Source organism: Acomys russatus, chromosome 29 (genome assembly GCF_903995435.1).
Source record: "Acomys russatus chromosome 29, mAcoRus1.1, whole genome shotgun sequence".
NCBI classification, from domain to species: Eukaryota; Metazoa; Chordata; class Mammalia; order Rodentia; family Muridae; genus Acomys; species Acomys russatus.
In genome coordinates this window covers 27,089,888-27,117,242 of record NC_067165.1, presented here as the reverse complement: position 1 = coordinate 27,117,242, position 27,355 = coordinate 27,089,888, and the positions used below count along the sequence as shown (strand labels likewise).

The 27,355-nt window shown below is 50.6% G+C and overlaps 1 protein-coding gene across 1 annotated transcript; it reads right to left on the bottom strand.

Moving 5' to 3' along the window:
- Positions 1-1,959: 1,959 nt before the first annotated feature.
- Fgr (FGR proto-oncogene, Src family tyrosine kinase) lies at positions 1,960-27,355 on the bottom strand. Its single transcript, XM_051171633.1, has 13 exons — positions 27,198-27,355; positions 16,918-16,980; positions 14,162-14,364; positions 13,307-13,409; positions 12,173-12,271; positions 6,145-6,248; positions 5,840-5,989; positions 5,393-5,548; positions 5,088-5,267; positions 4,549-4,625; positions 3,917-4,070; positions 2,313-2,444; positions 1,960-2,225 (listed from the first exon to the last, which is right to left on the bottom strand). The coding sequence occupies exons 3-13, from the start codon at positions 14,349-14,351 to the stop codon at positions 2,017-2,019; spliced, it is 1,554 nt and encodes a 517-aa protein (XP_051027590.1). The 5' UTR covers positions 14,352-14,364; positions 16,918-16,980; positions 27,198-27,355; the 3' UTR covers positions 1,960-2,016.

The following is a 27,355-nucleotide window of genomic DNA, read 5'->3' as shown; positions in this document are numbered from 1 at the left end:
CTCAGCATTAGATTACGTGGGGGAAGGAGAGAAACACGCTTTCTCACTATTATCCCTAGCCGTCCTGAAATTCACCGTGTAGACTAGGCTGGCCTCAGACACATGTGTTTGCTTCTGCCTTCTGAGGGCTGGCGCTAAAGGTGCGCGCCACCATGCCCCAGTCAGTTTAACACATTAAACTGGGCATGGTGGTGCATCTGTAAAACTGACATTTTGGGAGGTGAAGGTTATTCCTGGCTCTGTGGAGAATATGAGGCCAGCCATGTGGAGGGTTATAGGAGGCCCATGCCCCACCCCCTTTTTTTTTGTTTGTTTGTTTGTTTGTTTTTCGAGACAGGGTTTCTCTGTGTAGCCTTGGGCATCCTGGACTCACTTTGTAGACCAGGCTGGCCTCGAACTCACAGCGATCCGCCTGCCTCTGCCTCCCGAGTGCTGGGATTAAAGGCATGCGCCACCACACCCGGCTGCCCCCCCTTTTTTTAATTACAAAGTTAAGCTATTATTATTTGTTTATTATTTCTTCACCAGAGAGAACTCCTCCAGGATAGGGATAGATCTTGCTCATTTTCCGTATGCCCAGACTCCTGTTCAGTGAAGGGCCTATTAGAGTTGATTCTTAGTGACTGCCCGGTGCATCAGTGACTCCCCACTCCCCGGCTCTCCTCCTCTTCAGCCATCAATAAGTCAGAGGGCCAATAAGTATTTCCTGATAGGAGAGGCAAGGATCCATACTTCCTGCTCTTTTGGTTTCCAAACAGAGGCATGTCAGCTGCCAGTTTTGCCAAGGAAGACCCAGGGAGTACGTGAAGGATTGCCTGCCACCCCAGATCCCAGCTAGTAGGTACGCCCAGGCACTATACTAATTAAACTTCCAAAGGACTCCAAAAGCTCCTGAGGTAGGGAAGGAACCCGCCCGCCCCTCCCATCCCCCCACACTCCTCCCACACAGTGAGATCCTAGGAGCTAGGACTCTTTCCTTCCCCCTCCCTACTCCCTTTTTTGGGGAATCTGACAGGGTCTGTTGCATTCTTCTCTGCTGTGGGAGGCCGCCCTGCCCTGCCCTGCCCTCCCCCCAGTAGCCCAAACTATGCTGTTCATTCCCTGTAGACTACCACCCCTCCCCAAAGATGACACAGGGAACCTTCATGGCTCAGTGTTCGCATTGTGCTTGTTCTACTTACATAAGGAAGAAACAGACATACACACGTTACTCAGAGAGGTAGTGAGCCTTCCACAGCTCTTTTCCCTCAGAGCTGGGCCTGGACCAGAGCATCCAGTCTGCAGGCAGGGCATCAAGCAAAGATGTTTCCTGCCCTTGAAAGTTAGAGCAACTTGAGAAAACCAGGAGCAGTAATTGATTTTTTTGTTTTTGTTTTGTTGTTGTTGAGTCAGGGTTTCTCTGTGTAGCCTTGGCCATCCTGGACTCGATTTGTAGACCAGGCTGGCCTCGAAGTCACAGAGATCCGCCAGCCTCTGCCTCCTGAGTGCTGGGATTAAAGCCCGGCTGGCTCAGTAATTGAACACTTAGGGCCTGGACTGGGGCAGGCTGGTGAGAGGTAGGAAAGCAGGAGGAAGAGATACATGAAGGAAGGGAAATACAATTTTATAAATAACTAGGCAAAGTATGATTATTTTTTTAGGACATGAAAGCAGAGACTGACAGTATGTAGGAGCTTAGTGGGACAGGATAAATGGTGCTTTGAGGTCAGAGTGTGTGAGCCAGGAGCTCTGAACACCCATCTACTTTCATCTGTAAAATGAGTGGGGTGCACTAGATTTTTGGGTGGGGCATAGGTGCGAAGGGAAGAAAGAGTGCTTAGGTCAGAGAAGGCAAGAGATGCGTTCCCAGTCTCCATTTTCCCCATAGGTAAAATGGCTTCAGGGCTTCAGGGCTTCTCTGAGATGCTAGGATTCCACAGGGTTCCTAATATGGAGGCACTGAGACCAAGCGAGCCCCAGGGATCGGCAAGGAAGGCCAAGTAGATGTTCCCAGTGCATTGAAGATGCCCAGCCAGGTTAGGTCTGGTCTCCAGGCTGGTACTGTGGTTCCGTGGAGGTGAAATAGTCTTCTAGGAAGGACTGCAGGTACTCAAAGGTGGGCCTCTCCTCTGGATCCAGGCGCCAGGTCTGCTCCATGACTTCGTACAGGGATGCCGGGCAGCCTGGAGGACACGGCATGTGGTAGCCGTGCTCTACCTGCTCCAGCACTTCCCGGTTGTTCATGCCTGAGGGACGGAGCTCTGTCAGCCAGTGCAAGGAGCAGGGGTAGACAAGGCCCTTTCCCACGGCCACACCCCCAACTCCCAGCTCACCCGGGTAAGGAACTCGGCCCTTGGTGATCAGTTCACTGAGCAGAATCCCAAAGGACCACACATCTGACTTGACAGTGAATCTGCCAAAGAGAGCGGCCTCTGGGGCTGTCCACTTGATGGGGAACTTGGTCCCTGGAGATATTGGGGAAGAAGGTAAGGTTAATGATGGGGGAGGGGGTCCCTGGAAACTGCTGGTTTAGGAGAATGAGGACTATAGGATTGGGCATCTTGGGGGACCCTGAGCATAGAGGTCTCTCTGTGTGCACAGTAGAAGAGACCTGCTATCTATGTAGCCGGTACCTACTATGTGTGTTAGTACAGGTCTGTGGTTCTGCTTCTCATGATAAGAATGTCTCCAGAAGAGGCAGGCGGATCTCTGTGAGTCTAGGACAGCCAAGCCTACACAGAGAGACCCTGTCTCGGAAAAAAAAAAAAGAGAATGTCTCCAGCCATTACTAAGTGCTGATCACAGTTTCATTTGGTGTGGTGTTGTGGTGCTGAGAGCAAATTCAGTCCCTCTCCCACTGAGCAGCATTGTCCCATTAGGTTATATCCCCCAGGCCCAGGTACTGCTAACACCACCAGCAAGTGGATGGGATCCACACTAGGGGCTCTGGGTACAGATATGGTGCTATTATACTCTGGTGTCTTCTGTTTAAGACTTAAGCTTTTTATGTCTGCTTGCTTAAGACTTACCCGGGGGCTGGAGAGATGGCTCAGAGATTAAGAGCACTGGTTGTGATAACTATTGAGATGTAATATGAATGAATGAATTAAAAAAAAAAGAAAAAGAGCACTGGGGCTAGAGAGATGGCTCAGAGGGTAAGAGCACTGACTGCTCTTCCACGGGTCATGAGTTCAATTCCCAGCAACCACATGGTGACTCACAACCATCTATAATGTGATCTGATGGCCCTCTTCTGGTGTGAAGGTGTACATGCAGGCAGAGCACTTGTATATGTAATAGTAATTAATAAATCTTTTTAAAAAATAAAAATAAAAAATAAAAGAGCACTGGTTGCTCTTCTAAAGGTCCTGAGTTCAATTCCCAGAAACCACATAGTGGCTCACAACCATATATAATGTTATTTGGTGCCCTCTTCTGGCGTGCAGGCATACAGCAGTCAGAATACTGTATAAATAAATAAATAACATAAAAAAAAAAAAAAAAAAGACTTAGGTGTGTCTGGTACTTAGTCAGTAGCCGGTAAATATGTAGTGACTTACTGTGGTCTAAGTATTTTCATTTATTTATCTTTTTATTTTATTTTTATGAGACAGGGTTTCTCTGTGTAGCTTTGGCTGTCCTGGACTCACTTTGTAGACCAGGCTGGCCTCGAACTCACAGCGATCCACTTGCCTCTGCCTCCCGAGTGCTGGGATGTATATTCATTTTTAGCTCGGCAGTGGCAACTCACAGAAATTAAGTAACTCAAGACATATGGGTGGCAAATGTCTGAGTGGGGACTTGAACTCAGAATTGTATTTGATTCACATCGGGATGGGGTGTCCGGGATCATCAAGGCTGGGGATGGGTTTCGGAGTGGCGGCATGCATGACGGCCCCTTAGCGCGTGGGATCTCTAGGGAGGAGACGCCGCTCACCTTGGCGGGGGTTGTACTCGTTATCTTCTATGAGGCGCGCCAGCCCGAAGTCCGCGATCTTGCATACTAGATGCTCTCCCACCAGGATGTTGGCCGCCCTCAGGTCTCGGTGGATGTAGTTCATGCGCTCCATGTAGGCCATGCCCTCAGCTACCTAAAAGGAAAAGAGAAAAGGAGCCAACATGGATTCACAGTATCATAATCCCCCACCCCCCCACCCCCAAGGCCAGTGTGGGAATCACTTGAAAAGTCCACTGTCCTGGGGCTGGAGAGATGGCTCAGCGGTTAAGAACACTGACTGCTCTTCCAGAGGTCCTGAGTTCAATTCCCAGCAACCACACGGTGGCTCACAACCATCTATAATGTGATCTGGTGCATTACTGTATACATAATAAATAAATTAAAAAAAAAAAAGAAAGAAAGAAAAGTCCGCTGTCCTAATGGACTCCCCCACTCCCACCGCAGCCCAGCGCACATGGGGAGTCTAAACAGCATCTTCCTGCCTCAGGTCCCAGAGCTCATGAGGTGGCCTAGGCTGCAGTTTTACAAAGATATATACGAAGGCACATGGGTTTAAGAAAGGGTGATAGAAGACAGAGGTCTGCGAGATGAAACCTACAGGCCCAGCTTACCTGGGCAGCCATGTCCACCAGATGGGGCAGCCTCAAGTTCTGACCCTCTCGATCCTTTAGGAAATCCAGCAAGCTACCTAGGGAGAGGCAGCTGGAAAATCAACAGCAAGCCTCTACTCCCCCAATCTTCCCCTACATTGGTTTTGGCCCTGCCAGGCTAATCTAGCTTTACTCCGCCTCCCTACCAGCTCTCTCCCCTAGATCAATGTACCTCTTCTTTCACCACCTCCAGATCCCCCCTAGACACACCCTACTTAGACTCCTCCCCAGGTCCTGTCTCATCGCAGCCAGATCCGGCTCTGGTTTGCTCAGGTTGGCTAACCACCTTCTAGCAATAGAAGGCCCCGCCCTCCCACCCCGCTCCCTGCAACAGGCCCCGCCTCCTGCAACGGGCCCCGCCTCCTACCCTGGCCCCGCCCCCACGCTAGCACTCTTAGAGGGTTAGTACATTCCAGACTCTTGCTGGACGGTCCTGTTTCTAGTCCCTTCCCAGGTGCTGGCCTCTGGGCCCCACCCACCCAAACCCTGGCCCCACTCACCGTGGCACATGAACTCTGTCACAATATAAATGGGTTCCTCCGACACCACCGCGTACAGCTGTACCAGCTTGTCATGCCTCAGGAGCTTCATGATCTGCGCCTCCTCCAGGAAGGCCTTCGGGGACATGGTGCCCGGCTTCAGCGTCTTCACCGCCACCTTTGTGCTGTAGTTCCACGTGCCTGCTCGGTGACCCGGTACTCGTCAAGCCTGGCTCCCTGCCAACCCTGTTCCTTGTCTCAGACCCCGGTCCCCCAATTCCCTCCCCAGCACTTCCCTCCCAACCCGATTCCTGAGATCTCCATACCGAGCCATACGTCTCCAAAGCACCCGGTGCCTAGTCTGCGTTCAAGTGCTATGGAGTTCCGGTTGATCTCCCAGGCATCCTTGGCCAGGCCTAGCGTTTGGGGCTTCATGGTGGTACAGGGCGCCGTGAGCAAGTAGCACAGACCATCATTTACTTCTGGAGGAAGGGCAGACAGAAGGCGGTCACAGATGGAAGCTTTTATTAACACCCCCCCCCCCCCAGGATGGTCTCTCTGTGTAGCCCTTTGTAGACCAGGCTGGCCTTGAACTCACAGCGATCCACCTGCCTCTGCCTCCCGAGTGCTGGGATTAAAGGCTTGCGCCACCACGCCTGGCAGGACACGCATTCTTGATCCAGCCACCACCACCACTTCTTAAGGAGACCACCTTGCTCTCTGGGCCTCAGTCTCCCCACTGTGACAGCGCATGACCACTTTGCCCAGCTCACCCATGTAGTGCCGCACCAGGTCCTGCACGGATTCGAACTGGGTCCGCGTGGTGATGTAGAAACCCCCCGTGTCCAGCTTCCGGATCTTATAATGCTTTATGTGATCGCCTCTGTTCTGGTCCCAGTCGCGGATGGAGAGGGAGTAGGCACCTGTATGGGAAGGGTCCCTTGAGCAGGAAAGAGGCCTCAAAGGCAATTCCCAGAGCCCATCTTAGCTCTGCCCCTCCGCTTGGCCCTGACCCAAGCACCCCCACCCCCACCCCCACCGGGACCTTAACAGCTGGTGGCATGGCATGCCAACCCACCTTTGGTGGTCTCGCTTTCCCTAATGAGAAAGGCTCCCTGAGGGTTCCCAGCGGAGAGGAGCTGCCTCTCGGCATCCTTTCTACTGATCTTTCCAAAGTACCACCTGTTAGGAAAAGCAGACAGAATTAGGGGCAGCCTTCTCAGGAGTCGCCTGGCAAGCCAAGCCTCAGTTTCCTCGCCTGAGACATGGACTGTTATAATATAAGGGTCACAGAGAAGGGAGATGGAAAAGTGTCTGGCACACGTGGGAGATGCCTAAGAAACACCAGGATTCTTCTTTCTACCCACCGTCCCTTGAATTAAAATTGTTAGAATCTAGCCCTGCGCGGTGGTGCATGCCTGTAATCCCAGCACTCTAGGAGGCAGATCTCTGCGAGTTCGAGGCCAGTCTGGCTTACAAAGTGAGTCTAGAACAGCCAAGGCTACACAGAGAAACCCTGTCTGGAAAAGCCAAGGGAAAACAAGGCACAGCGTTTCCAAATCAAGAGAGATGGAGACACCTGGGAACTCTGATATGGCATCTGGGCACCAGGCAAATCTCGGTGAAAGAAAAAGCCCTTGGCAAATGGTGTGCCTAGGAGGTCAGGCAGCAAGAAAGAGAAATGATGGAAGGGCCGTACTAGACTCATTGCCAAAGTTTTTCTTTTTTTCCTTTTCTTTTATAAAAAAAAATTTATTTATTATTATATATACAGTGTTCTGCCTGTACATACACCTGCAGGCCAGAAGAGGGCATCAGATCACATTATAGATGGTTGTGAGCTACCATGTGGCTGCTGGGAATTGAACTCAGGACCTCTGGAAGAGCAGACAGCGCTCTTAACCGCTGAGCCATCTCTCCAGCCCTTGCCAAAGTTTTCCAAAGCTCTCCTCCAAGCACTCAGAGAGGCAGAGATAGGCAGATCTCTCTGAGTTCAAGGCCAGCCTGGTTTTCAGAGTGAGTCCAGGACAGGCAAGGCTATACAGACAAACCCTGTCTCAAAAAAGTCCTCACCCCACCCCAAAAAAGGAGAAATGGTTAAAGGACATGGTGCCATTGCCAGAGTCTTTCAAAGCCCTCCACTTTCATAACTCCCTTAGTGATCTAAAAGCACTGAGAAGGGTGAGATTCTGAGCGTGAGGCAGCCTGAGCGACCATAGCGAGACCTTCCTTTGAAATAAAAACCAAACCTTAATAGGCCAAGCACTTCCTTTGTGGTAGACCCCAACCCCGGAACAAAAATGTACTCGCTAGCAATGTTCAGAGGGAGGTGTCATACTTAAACTCAGAAGACAGACGAGGAAATGCCTGTGACTCTGAACCTGAACCCAAGTTGTCTACTCTCGGGACTGTGCTCCCCCTCATCCCCACCCCAAGACAGGGTCTCTCTGTGTAGTCTTGGCCATCCTGGACTCGCTTTGTAGACCAGGCTGGCCTCGAACTCACAGCGATCCGCCTGCCTCTGCCTCCCGAGTGCTGGGATTAAAGGCGTGCACCACCACGCCCGGCTCAGGACTGTACTCTTAACCAGGGCTGGGCATTGAGGATCTTAGACGTCACCATGCTGCCCAAGCTGGGAACACAGCATGAACCCCAAACCCTGATTTTTGGCATCACTCCCCTCCTCCTTCCTGCTTCCTGCCACTCTCCACAATCTGGCCTAGTCCTACCTATGCTCTGGACTTGTCCATGTCCCTCTGCTCAAGAAACCCCATCTCACCCCCAAAACGGTCCATTCACCAAACTTTAAACACATACTTTCTTCCTTCCCAGAGGCAAGTTCTGAGTTCTATATCGTTGTGTTTTAGAGATTTGTATTTTTAATTATTTTATTTTATTATGATTTTAAAATATTTGTATTTATTTTATTTTAATATTTTTAATTATTAATAATTATTTTTATTATTACATGTGCACACACACACATGAGCGCAAGTGTCCATGGAGGCCAGAAGAGGGCATCAGAGTCCCTGAAACTGGAGTTAATGAGGGTTATGAGTCACCAGGAGGGTGCTAGGAATCCAGTCCTGGTATTCTGGATGGGTCACCAGTGCTCTTAACTGCTGAGTCATCTTTTTTTTCTTTAAACAAAAAAAAAAAAGCATTGCACTTTATGTACTTATTTTGTGTGTGCCTGTGTGCATGTGTGCATGCATGCTATAACAAAGGAGTGACCATCAGGGGATAATCCATGTATGTTGGCTTTCTCCTTCCACCATGTGGCTTCTGGAGCTCAGACTCAGGCTGGCAGGCTTGACAGGCAGCAAGCGCCTTTACCCGATAAGCCATCTTCTGAACGTTAGGCCCTTCTGCCCCTGCCTTACTTAGACCCACATTTTTCTCTCCTGGGTCAACACTTCCCTCTCTCTACCTCCCTCCTTGGACTCTGCTGCCCTCACTGCTTTTACTGCCCATTCGACAAAGGTGGCCTATGAAGGTCACGCCACTGCCAAGGATGAAGGCAGACACGGACACACACACACACACACACACACACACACACACACACACACACCCCGTCTTCAGAAATTTCTCCTCCATCCCTGGGTGTTCTGCATTGCCCTGGCTTGCTCTTCTGACTACTTCTCCGGGGGCTCTTTCTTCTCCAAGGCCATGCCCAGAGTCAGGTCCTCGGACCACTCTGTGTCTCATTCCCTCTTCCTCCTACTAGGCACCTCTAATTGTCACCTCTACTCAGATGAGTCTCAGTTCCCACCAGCACTGGCCATCTGCCAGAACAAATGGTAGAGTCTCCGTGTGACAATTGGGAACAGGGGCTGCTTCCTCTGGGATAATGTACTGGCATGGCCAGGCACCTCTCGTGCAGAGCGCAGCCTGCTCTAGCTTCTAGCAGCTTCCTTCACTTGTAGAGATGTTCCTCTCCACAACCCTCAAAACAATCCCTCTAGAACCCATGAACCTCCACTTGCTCCTGTGTCCCCCACTTAGCAGCTGGCACCACACCTAACTTGCATCTTCAGAAGATTCTGGATCATCCTCAATTCCTCTGGCTTCCCACAGCCCAACAACAAACCAGACTCCAAGTCCTGAGGATTCTTACTCTGGTTTTGGATTGCGTTTCCATGGAGATAGAGTCTCATGTAGCCCAGGTTATCCTCAAACTCACTACGAATGCTAGGATTACAGGCCCATGGCACTGTGCTGTATGTGCTGGTTTCATGTCAACTTGACACAAGGTAGAGTCGTCAGAGAGGAAGGAACCTCAGTTGAGGAAACGCCTCCATGAGATCCAGCTGTAAGACATTTTCTACAAGCTGGCGGTGGTGGCAGCGGCCCACGCCTGTAATCCCAGCACTTGGGAGGCAGAGGCAGGTGGATCGCTGTGAGTTTGAGGCCAGCCTGGTCTACAAAGTGAGTCCAGGATAGCCAAGGCTAACACAGAGAGACCCTGTCTTGAAAAACCAAAAAAGAAAAAAAGAAAGAAAGAAGGAAAGAAAGACCCATGCCCAGTCAAGTTTTTCAAAGTCTGTTCCATCATTATTTTTCCACAAATGTATGGGACACATGGTGAGGAGAGCTTTTTTTGGTGGGGAGGGAGGTACTGAAGATGAAATCTAGGGCCTTCCCATGTGAAGGTACACTCCAACCTCTGTCTGTTTAATAAAATTAACTTTAAGTACTGTTCTCCTGCAAGCCTTTCTCATACTGAACATGCACTCGGCTACCCCTAGCTCTGGTAACTTATTTTTAGATTTAATTTCATTTTATGCATATGAGTGTTTTGCCTGCATGCATGTCCATGCGTCACATGCATGGCTGGCACCTTCGGAGGCCAGAAGAAGGTGTCAGATCCCCTGGGACTGGAGATACAGAAGGGAGCCACCACAAACTGCAAACTGAATCTGGGTCCAACGGTCTTTTTTGTTTTGTTTTGTTTTTTCGTTTTTTGGTTTTTTGAGACAGGGTTTCTCTGTGTAGCCTTGGCCATCTTGGACTCACTTTGTAGACCAGGCTGGCCTCGAACTCACAGCGATCCGCCTGCCTCTGCTTCCCGAGTGCTGGGATCAAAGGCGTGCGCCACCATGCCCGGCTGGGTCCAACGGTCTTAACTGCCCAGCCATCTCTCCTGCCTTGTTTTGTGGGCTGTTTGTTTTGTTTGAGACAGGATCTTTTACAGGCTGGCCTAAAACTCACTACAGCAAGGATGACCTTGAACCCCAATTTTGGGATCCTAGACAACGTGCCACCATGGTTGATTGTGTATGGTGCTGGGGAATCACACCCAAGGCCTCACGCCTGCTAGACAGACACTCTACCCAACTGTATGAGGCACATCCCCAGTGCCCCAGTTCCACTTTAAAAAAAAAAATTTTTTTTTAATTATTTATACGGTATTCTCAGCAGTCCAGAAGAGGGCACCAGATCTCATTACAGATGGTGGCGAGCCACCATGTAGTTGCTGGGAATTGAACTCAGGACCTTTGGAAGAATAGACAGTGCTCTTAACCTCTGAGCCATCTCTCTAGCCCTTTTATTTGCAGGGGGTGGGGTGGGCAGGGGTAGTTTAGAGACAGGGTTTCTCTGTGTAACTTTGGCTGTCCTGGAACTCTTTTTGTAGACCAGACTGGCCTAGAACTCACAAAATTCTGCCTGCCTCTGCATCCCACAGTGCTAGGATTAAAGGTGTGCACCAACCGACTTCAACCCAATACTTTTTAAGTTTTTATTTATTTATTTATTTATTTTGGTTTTTCAAGACAGGGTTTCTCTGTGTAGTCTTGGCTGTCCTGGACTTGCATTGTAGACCAGGCTGGCCTCAAACTCACAGGGATCCACCTGCCTCTGCCTTCCAAGTGCTGGGATTAAAGGCGTGTGCCACCACGCCCGGCTTCCTGTTTGGATTTTCAAGACTGGGTTTCTCTGTGTAGCCTTGGCTGTCCTGGACTTGCATTGTAGACCAGGTTGGCCTCGAACTCACAGGGATCCACCTGCCTCTGCCTCCCAAGTGCTGGGATTAAAGGCATGCACCACCACTGGCCTTGGTGGCTCAGACACTTGTTTTGTTTTTGTTTTTGTTTTTCAAGACAGGGTTTCTCTATGTAGCCCTAGCTGTCCTGGACTCACTTTGTAGATGGGGCTGGCCTCGAACTCACAGAGATCTGCCTGCCACTGCTCCAAGTGCTGGGATTAAAGGCATGTGCCACCAGCACCTGGCCACTATAGAATTTTTTAAGAGATTTATTTATTTATTTATTATGTATAAAATGCTCTGCCTTCATATACACCTGCAGGCTAGAAGAGGGCATCAGATCTCATTAGAGATAGTTGTGAGCCACCATGTGGTTGCTGGGAATTGAACTCAGGACCTCTGGAAGGGCATCAGTGCTCTTAACCTCTGAGCCATCTCTTCAGCACCCCCTTCCCCCCCACTATAGATTTGAAAGCTCATGGGTAGTTACCTCTGGGCATACCTCCCACTCTCAAGAGTTCTTTTATACTTTTTCTCTATAAATCTATATTCTCTCTGCTAAGATAGATAGATAGATAGATAGATAAACACACACACACATATATAGACTTTGCCATAATGTTACTGTTACAGATAGGCTGGTGTATATATACTGGCTATAGCACATGGTATGTGTCTAGCTGGATTCACACACCAGCTCCACACATCACTAGCTATGAGAATCTGGGCAGAGTAATCACTTTCTCTGTACTTCAGCTTCCTCATTTTTTTTTTTTTAAAAAGGCAAAGTTTCACTATGTGGCTGGCCTGGAACTCACTATGTGGACTAGACTAACCTCAAACTCAGGAAGAGAGCCACTTGCCTCTCCTTAGCAAGTGCACCTTTACCCCTGGCCGGCTTCCTCATTTGTAAAACAGACCAATGGACCACACGGAAACTGCTCGGTTACGGAACAGGGCACCTGCGACTCGGCCATCTTCTTTGGGCTCTACAGTAACCTTATAGCATTGTAGATGAGGAGGCCGGGGCAGAGCGGGGCAATCATTTCCCATGAGACGGCCTTGGAAGTTAGATCCTAGGGCTTTCTCCACAGGGTGTGACCCCAACCCCACTCACTCCTCAGCCTGGATGGAATCCGCAGGGGCCACGTAGTTGCTGGGAACATAGCCAGTGTGTCCAGAGCTCAGGGACCGGGCCTTCCACCAGTCACATTCCCTGTAGACACAGAACACAGGGGTAGTCAGCAGCGCTTGGGGGCGAGGCAGGGCTGTGTTAGCCTGGGAACCGCCTCGGCAATCCTCACCTTCCATCCCCTCCGTACCCAGAGAACTTTAGTCTGCCTGTCTCCCCTCTACTTACTGCAGCTGTCCTAGCCGTTTTCACCTGAAAAGGGAATGTGTTTGAGGATTCCTTCCTCCTTTTGTTCTCCCAGTGAGCAGGTAGTGTGGATGCTGACTAGGTTCCCTCCCCACTAGAAACTCCCAGTGCCTACAGATTCTCTTCTGGATAAAATTCAGGCTTTACAACACAGCTTTAAAAGCCTATGATCCTGACCTGCCTACATCTCCAACTTTTTTATACTTTCTAGTCTTTTTCTTTTCTTCTTTTAATATTTATTTATTTATTTTTATTTATTTTTTTTGAGACAGGGTCTCTCTGTGTAGCCTTGGCTGTCCTGGACTCACTTTGTAGACCAGGCCAGTCTCGAACTCAGAGCGATCTGCCTGCCTCTGCCTTCCGAGTGCTGGGAGGTAGAGGCAGGTGGATCGCTGTGAGCTCAATGTCAGCCTGGTCTACAAAACAAATCCAGAACAGCCAGGGCTACACAGAGAAAACCTGTCTTGAAAAAAAAAAAAAAATCTCTAGGAAGCCTTCCTCAACCACTACTACTCTTGGGAATGAATTTAGTATTCTATGGTGTCCCAAGCCCTTCACCTACCCTCTCCCTGCATGGTAGGGAGCATCCACCTAGGGTTTCCCTGTTATTGCCATTTGTTTTTGATGAAACCCAAAGCGCCCCCTTACCCCCCTTCCCCCCCCCCCCCCCCGCCCCCGCCCCGTTAGCCAAGTTCTCTGCCACTGAGCTATAGTCCCGGTCCTCAACCAGGACTTTTATTGTATATATGTATTATGTATATATATATGTCCCCACTCAAGCCTTATCTAGAAAACAGCGATCAGAGTCTTGTCCTCTTGGGGCCTGGCTCCCAGCCCAGGCCATGCCCTCGGCTAGGTAGCCCAGTCACTTACGTGTTGTTCAGGATGTGGAACTTCTCCCCTTTGGTGAAGGTGAGGTCATCCTCTGTCCTGGCCTCATAGTCGTACAGGGCGACGAATATGGTCACTCCTGTCCCTGCAGAGTCAGAGCTGTTCAGCAGAGTACAATACAGAATGGGGGGCCCCCCGAGGAGTCTGCGCCCCTGGCTTCCGGTTCCCTGGCTTCCGGTTCCCTAGCTTCCGGTTCCCTAGCCGTCACAAGTCTAGGTTCCTGAAGGGGTTCAGGGACCAGTGGGGTTTGTGATTTGGTTCCAAGCTTGCCCCACTAGGTCCAGGACAAGAAGACTTGACATTTAAGAGGATAGAAATGGCCGGGAGGTGGTGGCGCATGCCTTTAATCCTGGCACTCGGGAGGCAGAGGCGGGTGGATCGCTGTAAGTTCAAGGCCAGCCTGGACTACAAAATGAGTCCAGGACAGCCAAGGCTACACAGAGAAACCCTGTCTTGAAAAAACCCCCCAAACCGCCCCCAAAAAAAGAGGATGGAAATGTGTGTGAATGCGTGGGTGTGTGTGTGACAGAGACAGAGATGACACAGAGAGAGACAGAGATCACCTGAAACTCATGATGCTCCTGCCTCATTCTTCCAATTGGAAGAGCCTTCTTTGCTACTTGCAATTGCAAGTACTGAGCTCCCTCTTAGATGGGAACAGAAAAAGACCCCAAACTGGGCCCCTAGAGTAGATTTACACACACTGACTTAGATGCTGTGACCTGGCGTGTGGGACCGCATCCTGTATCCTCCAGTGACTTCTCACGACAAGCCCGATCTCCCTTTCCTTCCTTTTCCCAGACCCCAGGCAGCAGCTCCCCAGCCCTGGAGACCCACCTGACATGCCTCTCGTGTTGCCAACATTAAGGAAAGCAGGGCTGGTGGGCTGAGGCGAGAAGGACGCAGACTGGCCTTGAGTGGGGTCAGGGTAATAGCGTTCTTCGGGCTGTTGCCTCCTGAAGTCGCCTTCCAGGCCAACATCTTCTTTGGATGGAGGCTCCAACTTCTTGCAGAACACACAGCCCATCCCAGGCGCCCTGCTGCAGAAGGGGGGGGATAGGTCTAGTTCAGGGTGCCTGGCTGGTGGGCCACCCTAAGCACACAGGTGTGTGCGTGTGCGTGCACATACATTCAGACCGACGTGGAGCTTCTACTCTGTGACCCAAGTTGGGGGGGTCTTCCTAAGCAGGGATCAGCTTTGGCCTGCCTCCTAGCTGCATTCTTGTGTTTGGAGAGAGAGTGTGGCTTCTCCGTGGTTTCTTCTTATCTGTCCTTAGCTGTGTTTGGCTGTGTGTTCTGTTGTGGTGAGCTACAGGGTGAGCTACAGGGTCTGCAGTTCAGGCTGGCTTTAAACTCACTCTGTAGCCGAGGATGACCTTGAACTCCTGACCATCCTGCTTACACGTCCTAATGGCTTATGCTCTTTTATTTTTCCAGACCGGGTCTCATTGTATATGTCTGGAAATGAAGAACTCACCATGTAGACCCGGCCTTGAATTTACAGAGATCTGCCTCCCACATGTTGAGATTAAAGATGTGTGCTCTGCTGGGCGGTGGTGGTGCACGCCTTTAAACCCAGCACTCGGGAGGCAGAGGCTGGTGGATTGATGTGAGTTCGAGGCCAGCCTGGTCTACAAAGTGAGCCTAGGACAGCCAAGGCAACATAGAGAGACCTTGTCTTGAAAAACCAAAAAAAAAAACCAGAACAAAAATATGTAAATATGTGTGCTCCCACTCTTGGTTTGGTGTGTTTGTGTATTTATTTTTAGGTATTTTAAGATATTTTGACGCATGCCTGTAATCCCAGCACTCGAGAGACAGAGGCAGGTGGATCTCTGTGAGTTCTAGGCCAGCCTGGTCTACAAAGTGAGCCCAGAACAGCCAAAGCTGCACAAAGAAACCCTGTCTCGGGGAAAAAAAAATAAAAAGATTTATTTATTTATTTTGTATACAGCCGGCACGCCAGAAGAGGGCACCAGCCCTCATTACAGATGGTTGTGAGCCACCATGTGGTTGCTGGGAATTGAACGCAGGACCTTTGGAAGAGCAGCCAGTGATCTTAACCACTGAGCCATCGCTCTAGCCCATTTTTAGGTATTTTAATTTGATATGTATTGGGTATATTGGGTGTATGTCTGTGCACCATGTATATGCCTGGTGCTCAGGGAGGCCAGAAGAGGGCACTGGACTCTCTGGAACTGGAGTTACAGACAGTGTGAGCAGCCATGTGGGTGCTGGGAGAGCGGTCAGTGCTCTTAACCCCTGAGCCATCTCTCCAGTCTCATGCTCAGTTTATGCACATTTGATGCCTGTTGCTTTTTTTTTTTTTTTTTTTTGGTTTTTCGAGACAGGGTTTCTCTGTGTAGCCTTGGCCATCCTGGACTCACTTTGTAGACCAGGCTGGCCTCGAACTCACAGCGATCCGCCTGCCTCTGCCTCCCGAGTGCTGGGATTAAAGGCGTGCGCCACCACGCCCGGCTCAACTGTTGCTTTTTTTAAAAAATGATTTATTTATTACGTATACAGTGTGCATCAGGTCACATTATTGATGGTTGTGAGCTACCATGTGGTTGCTGGGAATTGAACTCAGGACCTCTGGAAGAGCAGTCAGTGCTCTTAACCTCTGAGCCATCATCTCTCCAGCCCCAATGCCTGTCACTTTGATGTATTGTTGTTTGTGTGATTCCTTCCTGGTGTTTCTTTTACCTGTGTGTCTTGGTTTTTTAGGTTTTTGTTTTTGTTTGTTGTTTGTTTGTTTTTTTAAGACAGGGTTTCTCTGTGTATCCTTGGTTGTCCTGGACTTCCTTTGTAGACCAAGTTGGCCTTGAACTCACAGCAATCCAACTGCCCCTGCCTCCCGAGTGCTGGGATTAAAGGTGTGCGCCACCATGCCCGGTCTTCCCTGTGTGTCTTAATGGGTCTCTAGACATATTTTTGTTGGGTGTGTTGTGCAGTTCTTGGGGAATGCCTCCGTGTGTGTGCTGATTGTGAGACATAGCTCAGTTGGTCGAGTTCTTGCCTAGCATGCATGAAGCCTTCAGTTCGATCCCCAGGACTGCACAATCTCAGCCTGGTGCTGTGGTCCTGTAATCCCAGCATCCAGGAGAGGGAGGCAGGAAGATCAGAAATTCAAGGCCGTTCTTTAGCTACGTAGTAAGTTCCAGGTGAGCCTGAGCTATGAGATACGTAAGACCTCATCTCAAAAACCAAAATGTGCTCATGTGTGTACATGTGTTTGTCTACATGTCTATGCATGTCTATATGCGTATGGTGGGCAAGTGATTGTGTGTGCATCTGCGTGTGTGTGTGTGTAATACACAATTACAAAGCCGCGCAGTTGTGAGCGTGTGAGGGCAGTGTGCCTGCACCTGGAGAGTCCCTGCAGAAGGGCATCAAGGCCATTTCCTGTCATGAGTCCAGCCTCCAGCCTCTCAAGCTGCCTCATTCTGGCTCCTCTATCCGTTTCCTAGCAACAGGGTCCTTGTAGGAGGAGGAGGAGGGGGCGGGTGAGGCAGGCATTGTGGGGCCCAGAAAGGTGACCCCACCCTGTTTTCTGAGCCTGAAAGCCTTCCTATACTCCCCACCCTACTCACCCCTCAGGCCCCTTCTCCTGGGTCAGTAGGACTGATGCATGGTCCCCGGAAGGCACAGGAAACCTGGGGGTGAGACAGAAAGATGAAGAGGAAGAGTCTCTGCCAGCCAGCTGCCCAGATCTTGCCCTCTTCAGGAAGCCAGAAGGCCTGTGCTCTGTCCTATCATGACTTTTACCTTCGTTTCCTCTCCAACCACTCTTGGAACACTTACTTACTCATCCCCACATTGGGCACAACACCCGTGCCAACTCTTGCACGCTCAGTCCCACCAGCATATGCTTGAGTGAATGAGTGTCCCTGCCAACATCGCTGCACGCCGTCACAGTTCTCAAATGAGCTCTAGTGCACAATTGCACGTACACATCTGTACCCACACATATGTGTATATGTGTGTATATGTGCACACACATATATGTACATGGATATTTGGGCGCTTCTCAGGTTAGCACACTCACACACTCATTGTTGCTCTCAGACTCATCTCTCTCTCTCTCTCTCTCTCTCTCTCTCTCTCTCTCTTCAGACTCATCTTTCAAACTGGAGTACTATCGAGTTGTGCTGAGCTCACAGGCTCACAGGAACTCAGTCATTGTCTCCTAAAAATGAACCTTATCAGGCAGTAGTGGTGCACGCCTTTAATGCCAGCACTCGGGAGGCAGAGGCAGGCAGATGGCTGTGAGTTCGAGGCCAGCCTGGTCCACAAAGTGAGTCCAGGACAGCCAAGGCTACACAGAGAAACCCTGTCTTGGAAAACCAAAAAAAAAAAAAAAAAAAAAAGAGCCTATGAGGCAGTGGCAGAATATGCCTCTAATCCCAGCACTCAGGAGGCAGCAGAGGCAGGCAGATCTCTGAGTTGGAGGCCAGCCTGGTCTACAGAGTGAGGAGTTGCAGGACAGTCAAGACTACACAGAGAAACCCTGTCTTGAAAAACAAACAAACAAGCCAGGCATGGTGTTGCACACCTGTGATCCCAGCACTCGGGAGGCAGAGGCAGGTGGATCATTGGGAGTTTGAGGCCAACCTGGGCTACACAGTGAGTCTAGGACAGCCAGGGCTACACAGAGTAAGCCTGTCTCAAAAAAGCAAAAAATTAAAAAAAAAATAAATAAGCAAACAAAAAAAAACCAAAGGAGCCTTTTCCTAGAACCCTGCCCCAGCAAATCCCAGTAGATTTATGGTCACCTCTGGTGAGTTTCCTACAGACCAGGATTAGGGAGAAGCCCAAGCCAGAAGCTGGAGCCACCATAGTCTCTTAAAGAGCTCCTGGAACAAGCCAAACTTTCCCAGGAGCTATGCTCTCTGAGTAACTCCTCAGGAAGGTCATTGAGCAAGGGGTCCTCACCCCTCCCCACCCCCCTCCCAACCCCAACCCCTGCCGGAAAAACTCCACCATTACAACACTCAGAGAGGAACTGTGTGAGGACAGTTTCCTAAGATATGTCATAGCGCCGTCGTAGGGTGGGGCTAGCCCAGGGATAGCCAGGGTCATCCATTGCCCCTCCCCCCCGGAAGATCACAGCTCCCATCCAGTTCTCCCCCGGGGTGCCCCTCACCAGCATACTCACCTCTCCCAGGAAACCCGTTGTCTTCCTGCATCTAATAGGTCTAGACGCTGGCAGAGCCCTAAACTACATCCTGCCTCCTCTCACTGTCACCAAAACCATTCTGCTAGGTGCACTGAGGTGAAGAGCTAACCCCAATGAGGTTGTGGCAAGAAGTCTGTCGGGAAATAGTTTCTATCCATTCAGCCTTCACCTCAGAACACCCCCACTCCCGGGGGGGGGGGCAGGGGTGAGGGACCAGTATGTCTGAAAGGGCCCAGCATTCCAGGCTGGTTCAAATAGGGGAGGGAAGTAGGGGACAGGTGTGGAGGGGAGATGGCCCCCCACCCAGGGCCTAGCTGAAGGGGGTCACGGAGAAGAGGAGAGATGGAGTAATAGGAAAGCAAGTGGTACAGATGGGCTGTTCGTCTCACAAATACGCAAAGGTATGCCTCCACCCTGTACTGAGCTAGACGGGACTCATGGAACACAGTCTCAGTTCCAAATAAATAAATAAATAAATAAATAAATAAGTAAATAAGTAAAAACCAAAAAAGAAAAAACGAAAAACAAAAAACCAAAAAAAATCGAAACACACACACATACATATACACACATATATACATGTATACACACACACACACACACACACACACATATGTATGTATATATCCCCTACAGTGTGTCTACCACTGCTTCAAACACTTCACCCTATACCACCTCATTTGACCCACACTCACTGCAAATCCAGTTTGGTTTGGTTTCGTTTAGGTTTTCGAGACAGGGTTTTTCTATGTAGCCTTGGCTGTCCTGGGCTCTCTTTGTCGACTAGGCTGGCCTCGAACTCACAAAGATCCACCTGCCTCTGACTCCCAACTGCGCGCCACCACGCCCAGCCTGGACTAACTTTGTAGACCAGGCTGGATTCTAACTCACAGCGATCTGCCTCTGCCTCCCAAGTGCTGGGATTAAAGGCGGGAGCCACCACCTACCGGCTTCCCCCCCTCCCCCTCGAGACAGGTTTTCTTAGCACCACCAACCAGCTGCAAACCTAGTTTTAAATAGTATTATTATTGAGGAAGCAACTGAGGCATAGAGATGCTTAAATGTTTGCCTAAGGTCACACACGGAGGAATCCTGTTATCTGGGACTAAATCTGAGCCATTTCCTCTCATTGCTAGTCACAGAAATCCTACACAAACGCGCTGCCTGGATAGGACTGGCTAGGACGGATACTCAGCACTCCCCTGGAGGCCCCGCCCTACCCAGGGCCTCCGCCTATAGGATACAAACTTATACAGCCCAGGGGCTCTCGTTAGACACAATGTTGCCACTTGCAGTAAGTCCCAAGTGCATGTTGCTTCTGCATATCCCCTACAAAGGAGGCCCCATAGTCTGCCTGCCCATGCAGGAGGAAGGTTCAAGTAGAAGTTCTATGGGCTAAACCGGAGTCCTGGCAGTGTTGACAGTGTAACCAGCCAGCAGATTTGGACAGCCCTCGGGGCTCAGTCACCCCAGACTCCGAGGGCTTTGTGGTCCTATGTGCATCTGGCTTTCTGGTGTGAGTACCCCGAAGGACTCCAGCATGGTGACACAGGGTGTATTGGAGGCCCATGCAAGGAAGACCCACACTGAATGTGGTCACCCGCACCAGTGGAAAGACGGGGAGGTGTGAAGATGAAGAGACACATGGTGTGGCTTCCCCGTAAACTGATTTTCAAGGTGGTGGGGGAGGAAACCCCAACTACTGATTTGTAGCATTTGCTAATTTCCATAGTATAAATATTCCCACTGTGCCTGATTTATGGCTAAAGGAGTGACTTCCTGATGGCTGGGGCCCTGGAAGGGAGGAGAATATGTTCCCGAGTCAGTGTCAGAGTCAGTGAGCCAAAACATCGCTGCCAGAGAGAACCCCGTTGCCAGGCGTGGTGGCGCATGCCTTTAATCTCGGGAGGCGGAGGCAGGTGGATCGCTGTGAGTGCGAGGCCAGCCTGGTCTACAAAGTGAGTCCAGGAACAGCCAAGAGTACACAGAGAGACCCTGTTTCGAAAAACAAGCAAACAAACAAAAAAAGAATTTCACCTGCTATTCCAGAGGTCCTGAGTTCAATTCCCAGCAACCACATGGTGGCTCACAGCCCTTTATAATGTGATCCGATGCCCTCTTCTGCAGACAGAGAAGGCACTCATATACAATAAATGAATAAATTAAACAACAACAAAAAAGCTGGTGCGGTGTACCTGAAACCTCAGTGTGGGGAAGTGAGACAGGGTGATCATGGGGTTCCCTGGCCGGTTTAGTCTACTGACAGATTTAGTGCGGGAGTCTCCAAAAAGGAGGAGGATCTGGAGAGATGGTCTTCTGTTCCAGAGGACTCGGGTTTGATTTTCATCACCACAAGGTGACTCACAGCATCTGTTACCCCAATATCTTCTGGCTTCCGTAGGTACCAGGCAGGCACAGGTTACACAAACACACACTCAAGACAAAACACCCAGACACACACTATAATTTTATTTATTTATTTATTTATTTGAGGCAGGGTTTCTCTGTGTAGCCTGAAACTCATTTTGTAGGCCAGGCTCAGAAATCTCTCTGCCTGTCTATACCTCCCAAAGTGCTGGGATTAAAGGCGTGTGTCACTGTGCCCAGTCCTAAAATATGTTTTATTAAAAGAAAATGTAGAGGCTGGAGAGATGGCTTAGTGGTTAAGAGCACCAGCTGCTCTTTCAGAGGACCTGGGTTCAATTCCCAGTGCCCACATGGCAGCTCACAACTGTCTGTAACTCCTGTTTCAGAGGAACCAACTCTTTCACAAATGCAGGCAAAACAACAATGTACATAAAATAAAAATAAATAAACAAATTATTTCAAAAATTTTACATAAAGCCAGGTGGTAGTGGCTCATGCCTTTAATCCTAGCACTTGGGAGGCAGAGGCAAGTAGATCTTTGTTAGTTGGAGGCCAGCCTCATCTACAGAGTGAATCCCAGATACCCAAGGCTACATAGAGAAACCCTGACTTGAAGAAAGAAAAAAAATTTTTTTTCTTACATAAAAATTGGGAGCAAGTTAGGAAAGACATCTGTATTGCCTTTGCTCATTAGCTTCCACATGTACGTACAATCACATCTATATACACACCAAAGAGAGGAGAGGTGGGGGGAGAGAGAGGGAGAGGGAGAGAGAGTGAGGGAGAGAGAGAGAGAGGAAGAGAAAGGGAGAGAGAGAGAAAGGGAGAGAGAGAGAAAGAGAGAGAGAGAAAGGGAGAGAGAGGGAGAGGGAGAAAGGGAGAGAGAGAGGGGAGAGGAGAGAGAGAGAGAGAGAGAGAAAGGGAGAGAGAGGGGGAGAGAGAGAGAGAGAAAGGGAGAGGGAGAGGGAGAAAGGGAGAGAGAGAGAGAAAGGGAGAGAGAGGGAGAAAGGGAGAGAGAGAGAGAGGGAGGGAAAAAGGGAGAGAGAGAGAGGGAGGGAGAAAGGGAGAGAGAGAGGAAGGGAGAAAGGGAGAGAGAGAGAGAGGGAGGGAAAAAGGGAGAGAGAGAGAGGGAGAAAGGGAAGGAGAGAATATGAATAAGGGTAGTCCTGCGACACAACTGAAGGTGGTGGTGGCACACACCTTTAGTCGCAGCACTTGGGAGGAGGCAGAAGAAGCAGGTGGATCTCTGAATTTGAGGCCAGCCTGATCTACAGAGTGAGTCCCAGGATAGCCAGGGCTAGACAGAGAAACCCTGTCTCAAAACAAATGAATGAATGAACGAAAAAAGAAAGAAAGGAAGAAAGAAAGGCTTTAGTCAAGAGCCTTATCAAGGTTGAAATCAGATTATGAATATCACAGCTAAGGTCTAACCATGGACCACAGGCTGCCCACTTCAGTATCTGCCCCTGTGTGGTGAGTGCTCTCTCTCTCTCCCTCCCTCTCTCTCTCCCTCTCTTCTTCCCTCCCTCCCTCCCACCCAGGCATGCAGGATCTCTCTGTGTAACCCTCCCCTTGCACTTGAGATCTTTGTGCCACTGGGATTGAGTGCTCAACGCCCCCTCCCGCCCCCGCAGCTCTGTTCTCCAGGAGGCTGTAGCCTTGGATGAAGGACAAGGCACATGAGCATCCGGTTTCTCACCTGCGCCCGCTGGGCCGAGCAGCTGTGAGGATTTCATGGGAAGAGGCTCTGGCTCAGTGTACATCAGCCACGGAGACTGAGAATGGCAGCTGCAAAGAGGTCCCCCGGGGCACCTGGTCCCCCCCACCTCCCTCCTCTTACATATACCAGAAAGAAAAAAAAAAAGCTTCTCTGAGGTCACAGGCCAACAGGAGATTCAGGCAACTGTGAAATCCAGTCCCTACTTTTCTGTTCCTGCCTTTGTGGCCTGGTTCTCCAAAGCCTGGGTGGGATTATGTGTCCCTCAGTGTCATTCCCCCCACATGGCCAATGGCTAACTACATCTGTCTTAGGGCAGCTGAACACCCAACGGGGAGCTTGCCGCCCACACACCTGTGTTCCTGGACACAAGAGCCCCAACCTTCTCATCCTTTCCCAGGTGTCCTGTTTCCCACAATCATGTCAAAGTGATGACGCAAGACTTGGCATGCTCAACCCTGCGGTGGTGGCGCCCGCCTTTAATCCCCAGCACTCGGGGAGGCAGAGGCAGGCGGATCTCTGTGAGTTCGAGGCCAGCCTGGACTACAAAGTGAGTTTCACGTCAGTCAGGGCTACACAGAGAGACCCTGTCTTGAAAAACAAAAACAAACAAACAAACAAAAAAAGACTTGGAATGTTCTGACCTTCAAGTATGAGGGAGAAGCAGAGACAGGATAAAGTTCGGAGTCTGTCGACTGGCTTGAGGCACTGGGCAAATCAGTCCAGCGCTTTGAGTTAGGGAGACAGATCTCTCTGTAACTCCTGCCCATCAGATCCTTGTCTGGCCCTGAGCATCGGCCATACAGTGGGTGAGTACCCAGTGCACTCTCCTTTCCTTCTCTCTTTGCAAAGGTTTCTCTGAGGTTGGGGGAGGCAGGCAGAGGTGCAGGGCCTGAGAAGAAAGAGAAGTTCCCAGACAAGGTGGGAGGGACTAGCAAGACAAAGTAAACCCTGAGGAGACTTCACCAAAAAGGAACTAAGAGTACGGGCAGCAGCAGGAAACCACCTCCTGCAAGAGTTCCGGTTTCTCCTCAGAGCTTGGGGCAGGCAGACCGAGACTGGAGGAGCGAACACAAGTCCTAGGTGTGAAGGTTCTGCAGCCCCTCAGGAGGCTTGGAGCCCTGACTGAGGGCATCCACGCTGCTCCACAGTCCTCTCACTGGCACTGAGACCCCACAGGACTAGCCCCATCTGCCTCACAGAGGCTTCTCACTTCTCACTCACTTCCTGTCATTTTACACCATGCTTTACTGAGACCTACAACTGGTCCAGTCCTGACACCATCTTTGCACTGTCCTAGCTCTTCTCTCCACTGGGTCCTTAATGATGTCAACTGAGCTTTCCTTACTTATTGGTAAAAAGCGGTTCTATCTGGCTTGGCAAAGTCGTATAAACCTTTATTCCCAGCACTCAGGAGGCAGAGGCAGGTGGATCTTTGTGAGTTCAAGACTATACTCGTGCATGCCTGTAATCCCAGCACTTGGAAGGCAGAGGCGGGTGGATTGCTGTGAGTTCGAGGCCAGCCTGGTCTATAAAGTGAGTCCAGGACAGCCAGGGATACACAGAGAAGCCCTGTCTTGAAAAAATACCAACCCCCTCAACAAAAACACACAAAAAAAACCCAGAACATAACGGTCTACACATGGGTTTCAGGACAGTTGGAGTTATAAACAATGAGACCTTGTCTTAAAAAGAAAGAGGGCTGGAGAGATGGCTCAGTGGTTAAGAACGCCACCTGCTCTTCCAGAGGTCCTGAGTTCAATTCCCAGCAACCACATGGTGGCTCACAACTAGCTATAATGTGATCTGATGCCCTCTTCTGTAGATAAAGCACTCATATGCAATAAATAAAATAAATAAATCTTAAAAAAAAGAAAGAAAGAGAGTTGGGCATCGATGGCACACGTCTTTAATCTCAGCAGCCAGGAGGCAGAGGTAGCTGCATCTCTGTGAGTTCAAGATCAGCCTGGTCTGCCACACACACCTTTAGTTTCAGCTCTTGGGAGGCAGAGGCAGGCAGATTGCTGTGAATTCGAGGCCAGCCTGGTCTACAAAGCAAGTCCAGGACAGCCAGGGCTACACAGAGAGACTCTGTCTTGAGAAATCAACCAACCAACCAACCAACCAAGATCAGAGATCAGCCTGGTCTACAGAGTTAGTTCCAAGACAGCCAAGGCTGCACAAAGAAACCTTGTGTGGAAAAACAGAGAGAAAGAGAGAGAGAGAGAGAGAGAGAGAGAGAGAGAGAGCGCTAACGTGGTGGCCCAAGCCTTTAATTTCATCACTCAGGAAGCAAAGGCTGGAGGCCAGCATCTGTGAGCTCAAGGCCAGGAAAAAGTGGTTTCACACATCTCAGGAAATTACCCATCAGCCTCTACAACAAGAATCTGTGGGTTAGCAGGGCGTGGTGGCGCACGCCTTTAATCCCAGCAGTGGGGGGTGGGGGGACAGAGGCAGGCGGATCGCTGTGAGTTCGAGGCCAGCCCGGTCTACAAAGTGAGTCCAGGACAGCCAAGGCTACAAAGAGAGACCTTGTCTCAGGAAAAAAAAAATCTTTGGGTTACTTAGGCTAGGACTTGGGGGTCTAGCCATGAATGGGAGCTGAGGGACTATAGAGTGGAGTATAAATTCCACACTGTGATCCCTTAGTCTTTCGGGGAGTGAGATGGGGGCAGCCTGCCTTTTCCAAAGCAACTGTGCTATGTGGACGGGTCTTGGCTCCACCTTCCTTGGAACTTCAGCGCTGTAGTCCCTTACCCAGCCTGCCAAGGTTGGTCACTTCCCTTGTCACTTCAGCCTCAGGTGGCTGCAGAGCACACTGGGAATATCCACTACCAGACATTATGTACCGCCGGCTTGAACCCATTCATTCAAGCCGGAGCTGGCCTTGGAGCCAGGAGCCCATTGTTCCATCCATCTTGGGTCCACACAAGCTTGACTAGGAATGATGGTAGGGCGTGGCCCTCACCTTGGCTACTTCCTTTGTCATGTCTAGATCCTCCGGACTCTGCCTCGTGTCCTGTTACCATCACAGGATGCTCACCGTGTCAAGCTCTAGACTACGACATGTTCATAGGGTGGCCACCTGTTGTTGAGGGTGAGGTTCAGATCTGAGCCTCCCGCTGACCTCCTCAGAATGGGCCCTCTACAGATCCAGAGACATATAGTAGCCGCCAACTGTGTGCTTGTCCCCAAAGGCCCCTGTCAGCGAAGCTTTCTGGTCCTCCATGCTTTGAGGTGGCAAAGAACTCGCTGTGTAGAACAGGCTGGCCTGGATCTCATAGAGATTCACCTGCCTCTGCCTCCAGTCTCCCCTTCCCTGCCCTCCCCTTCCCACCCCTCCCCTCCCCTGCCCTCCCCTTAGGCCCCTGTTCTATCTCTATGCTCCCCCCACACACATACCCCATGAGTCTTTCTTCTGCTTATGTGGCTCAAGCTGGCCTCAAACTAGTGACAATCTTCCTACTTCGGTTTTCTGAGTGCTGGGATTATTATAGCCATGTGCCGCTAGGCATAGTTTTGGTACTATCGGGGAGGGCTAGTTCCCCCCCCCTCAAATTCCAATGAGGAAAGCGAGCCTAACTCATTTTTGTCAGGAGCTCAGGTCTCTGAGGCGGCAGACCCCTGAACAGCAAGCGGCACTCTCTCACTCCGTTGTGCAATACACACGGACCAAGGACCAAAAGTGGGGAAGAAGGTAGGGGACCAAAGGTGGCTTCCAGCCGCGAGCCCGCTGCCGCCCAGAGCCAGCTGGCCTCACAGCCCTGTATTGCCATGGAAACAGCCCCTGCGGGCATTCGCGGTCAAAAGCAGGATTTCCGTCGGGGCTGCCAGCAATTCCCAGATCCCGACGGGGACAGGGGACCCAGACTGCCACCGCGGGTAGGGAGAGGCACCCAGGGAGGTCTGCCCGTGCCCAGGGTGAGGACTTCCCCAGGAAACCGGGACCCACGCCTTCAGCGCCTGGACGGAATCCCCCAGAACGTCCGGAAGCCGCTTCCAGAGATGCAGCCGGAGGGCCTGGGGCTTGCAGATGTCCCCCTGCCCTTAACAGCTCGACCTCTGAGGAATCTAGATAGCGGGCCTTGGAGACCCCAGAACTGCACTCTGCACTCTGTGTTCTGCAGAAATCACTCTACTTTGACTCCTTTGGAACTCAAACACCGAATTTCCTCAGTATCCCCTCCCGATCCTTCCATTTCCCCCACCTACAACGACCCCTCTCCCAGACCCCTCAGCATCTCCCCATTTTCTCCCCTTGAAACCCTCTCAGCACTCTCCCTAAACTCTTTGAGAGGAGCCCACAGCGCCTTCCCAGGACTCTTTGAACCCCCTTCCCAAACTCTATCAATTTCACTACACAAGTTTCCTCCATTTCCCCATGTAGGCCTATCTTCCCCATACTCCCTCAGCCATGTCCCCAGGTTTGTATCAGTCTTTTTCAGTTTTTCTTATTTTTCCTCCTTAATTCCCTTCCTGGATGGGGTTCCCCTCCCAACTTGCTCAGCTCTCCGAGTTCAGGTTTAGCCCCGTCGTTCCTCCAGGGTGAGGGCAGGCAGGGGGCGGGGCAACACCTGCCCTGCCAGCTCCCACTTGGTTTGGCCGCCTACCTGGTCCCAGAGAGCCAGCTGCCGATAACCCGATCTGAGGCGAGCTAATCCCAGTAGCTAGGAGAATCGATGTGGGGGAGAAGTGGGGTGCTGCTCGCCTCCGCTGCTACCACCAACTCTGGGCAGGGAGGAGGAAGCCGCCTCGGACTTCTCTTATT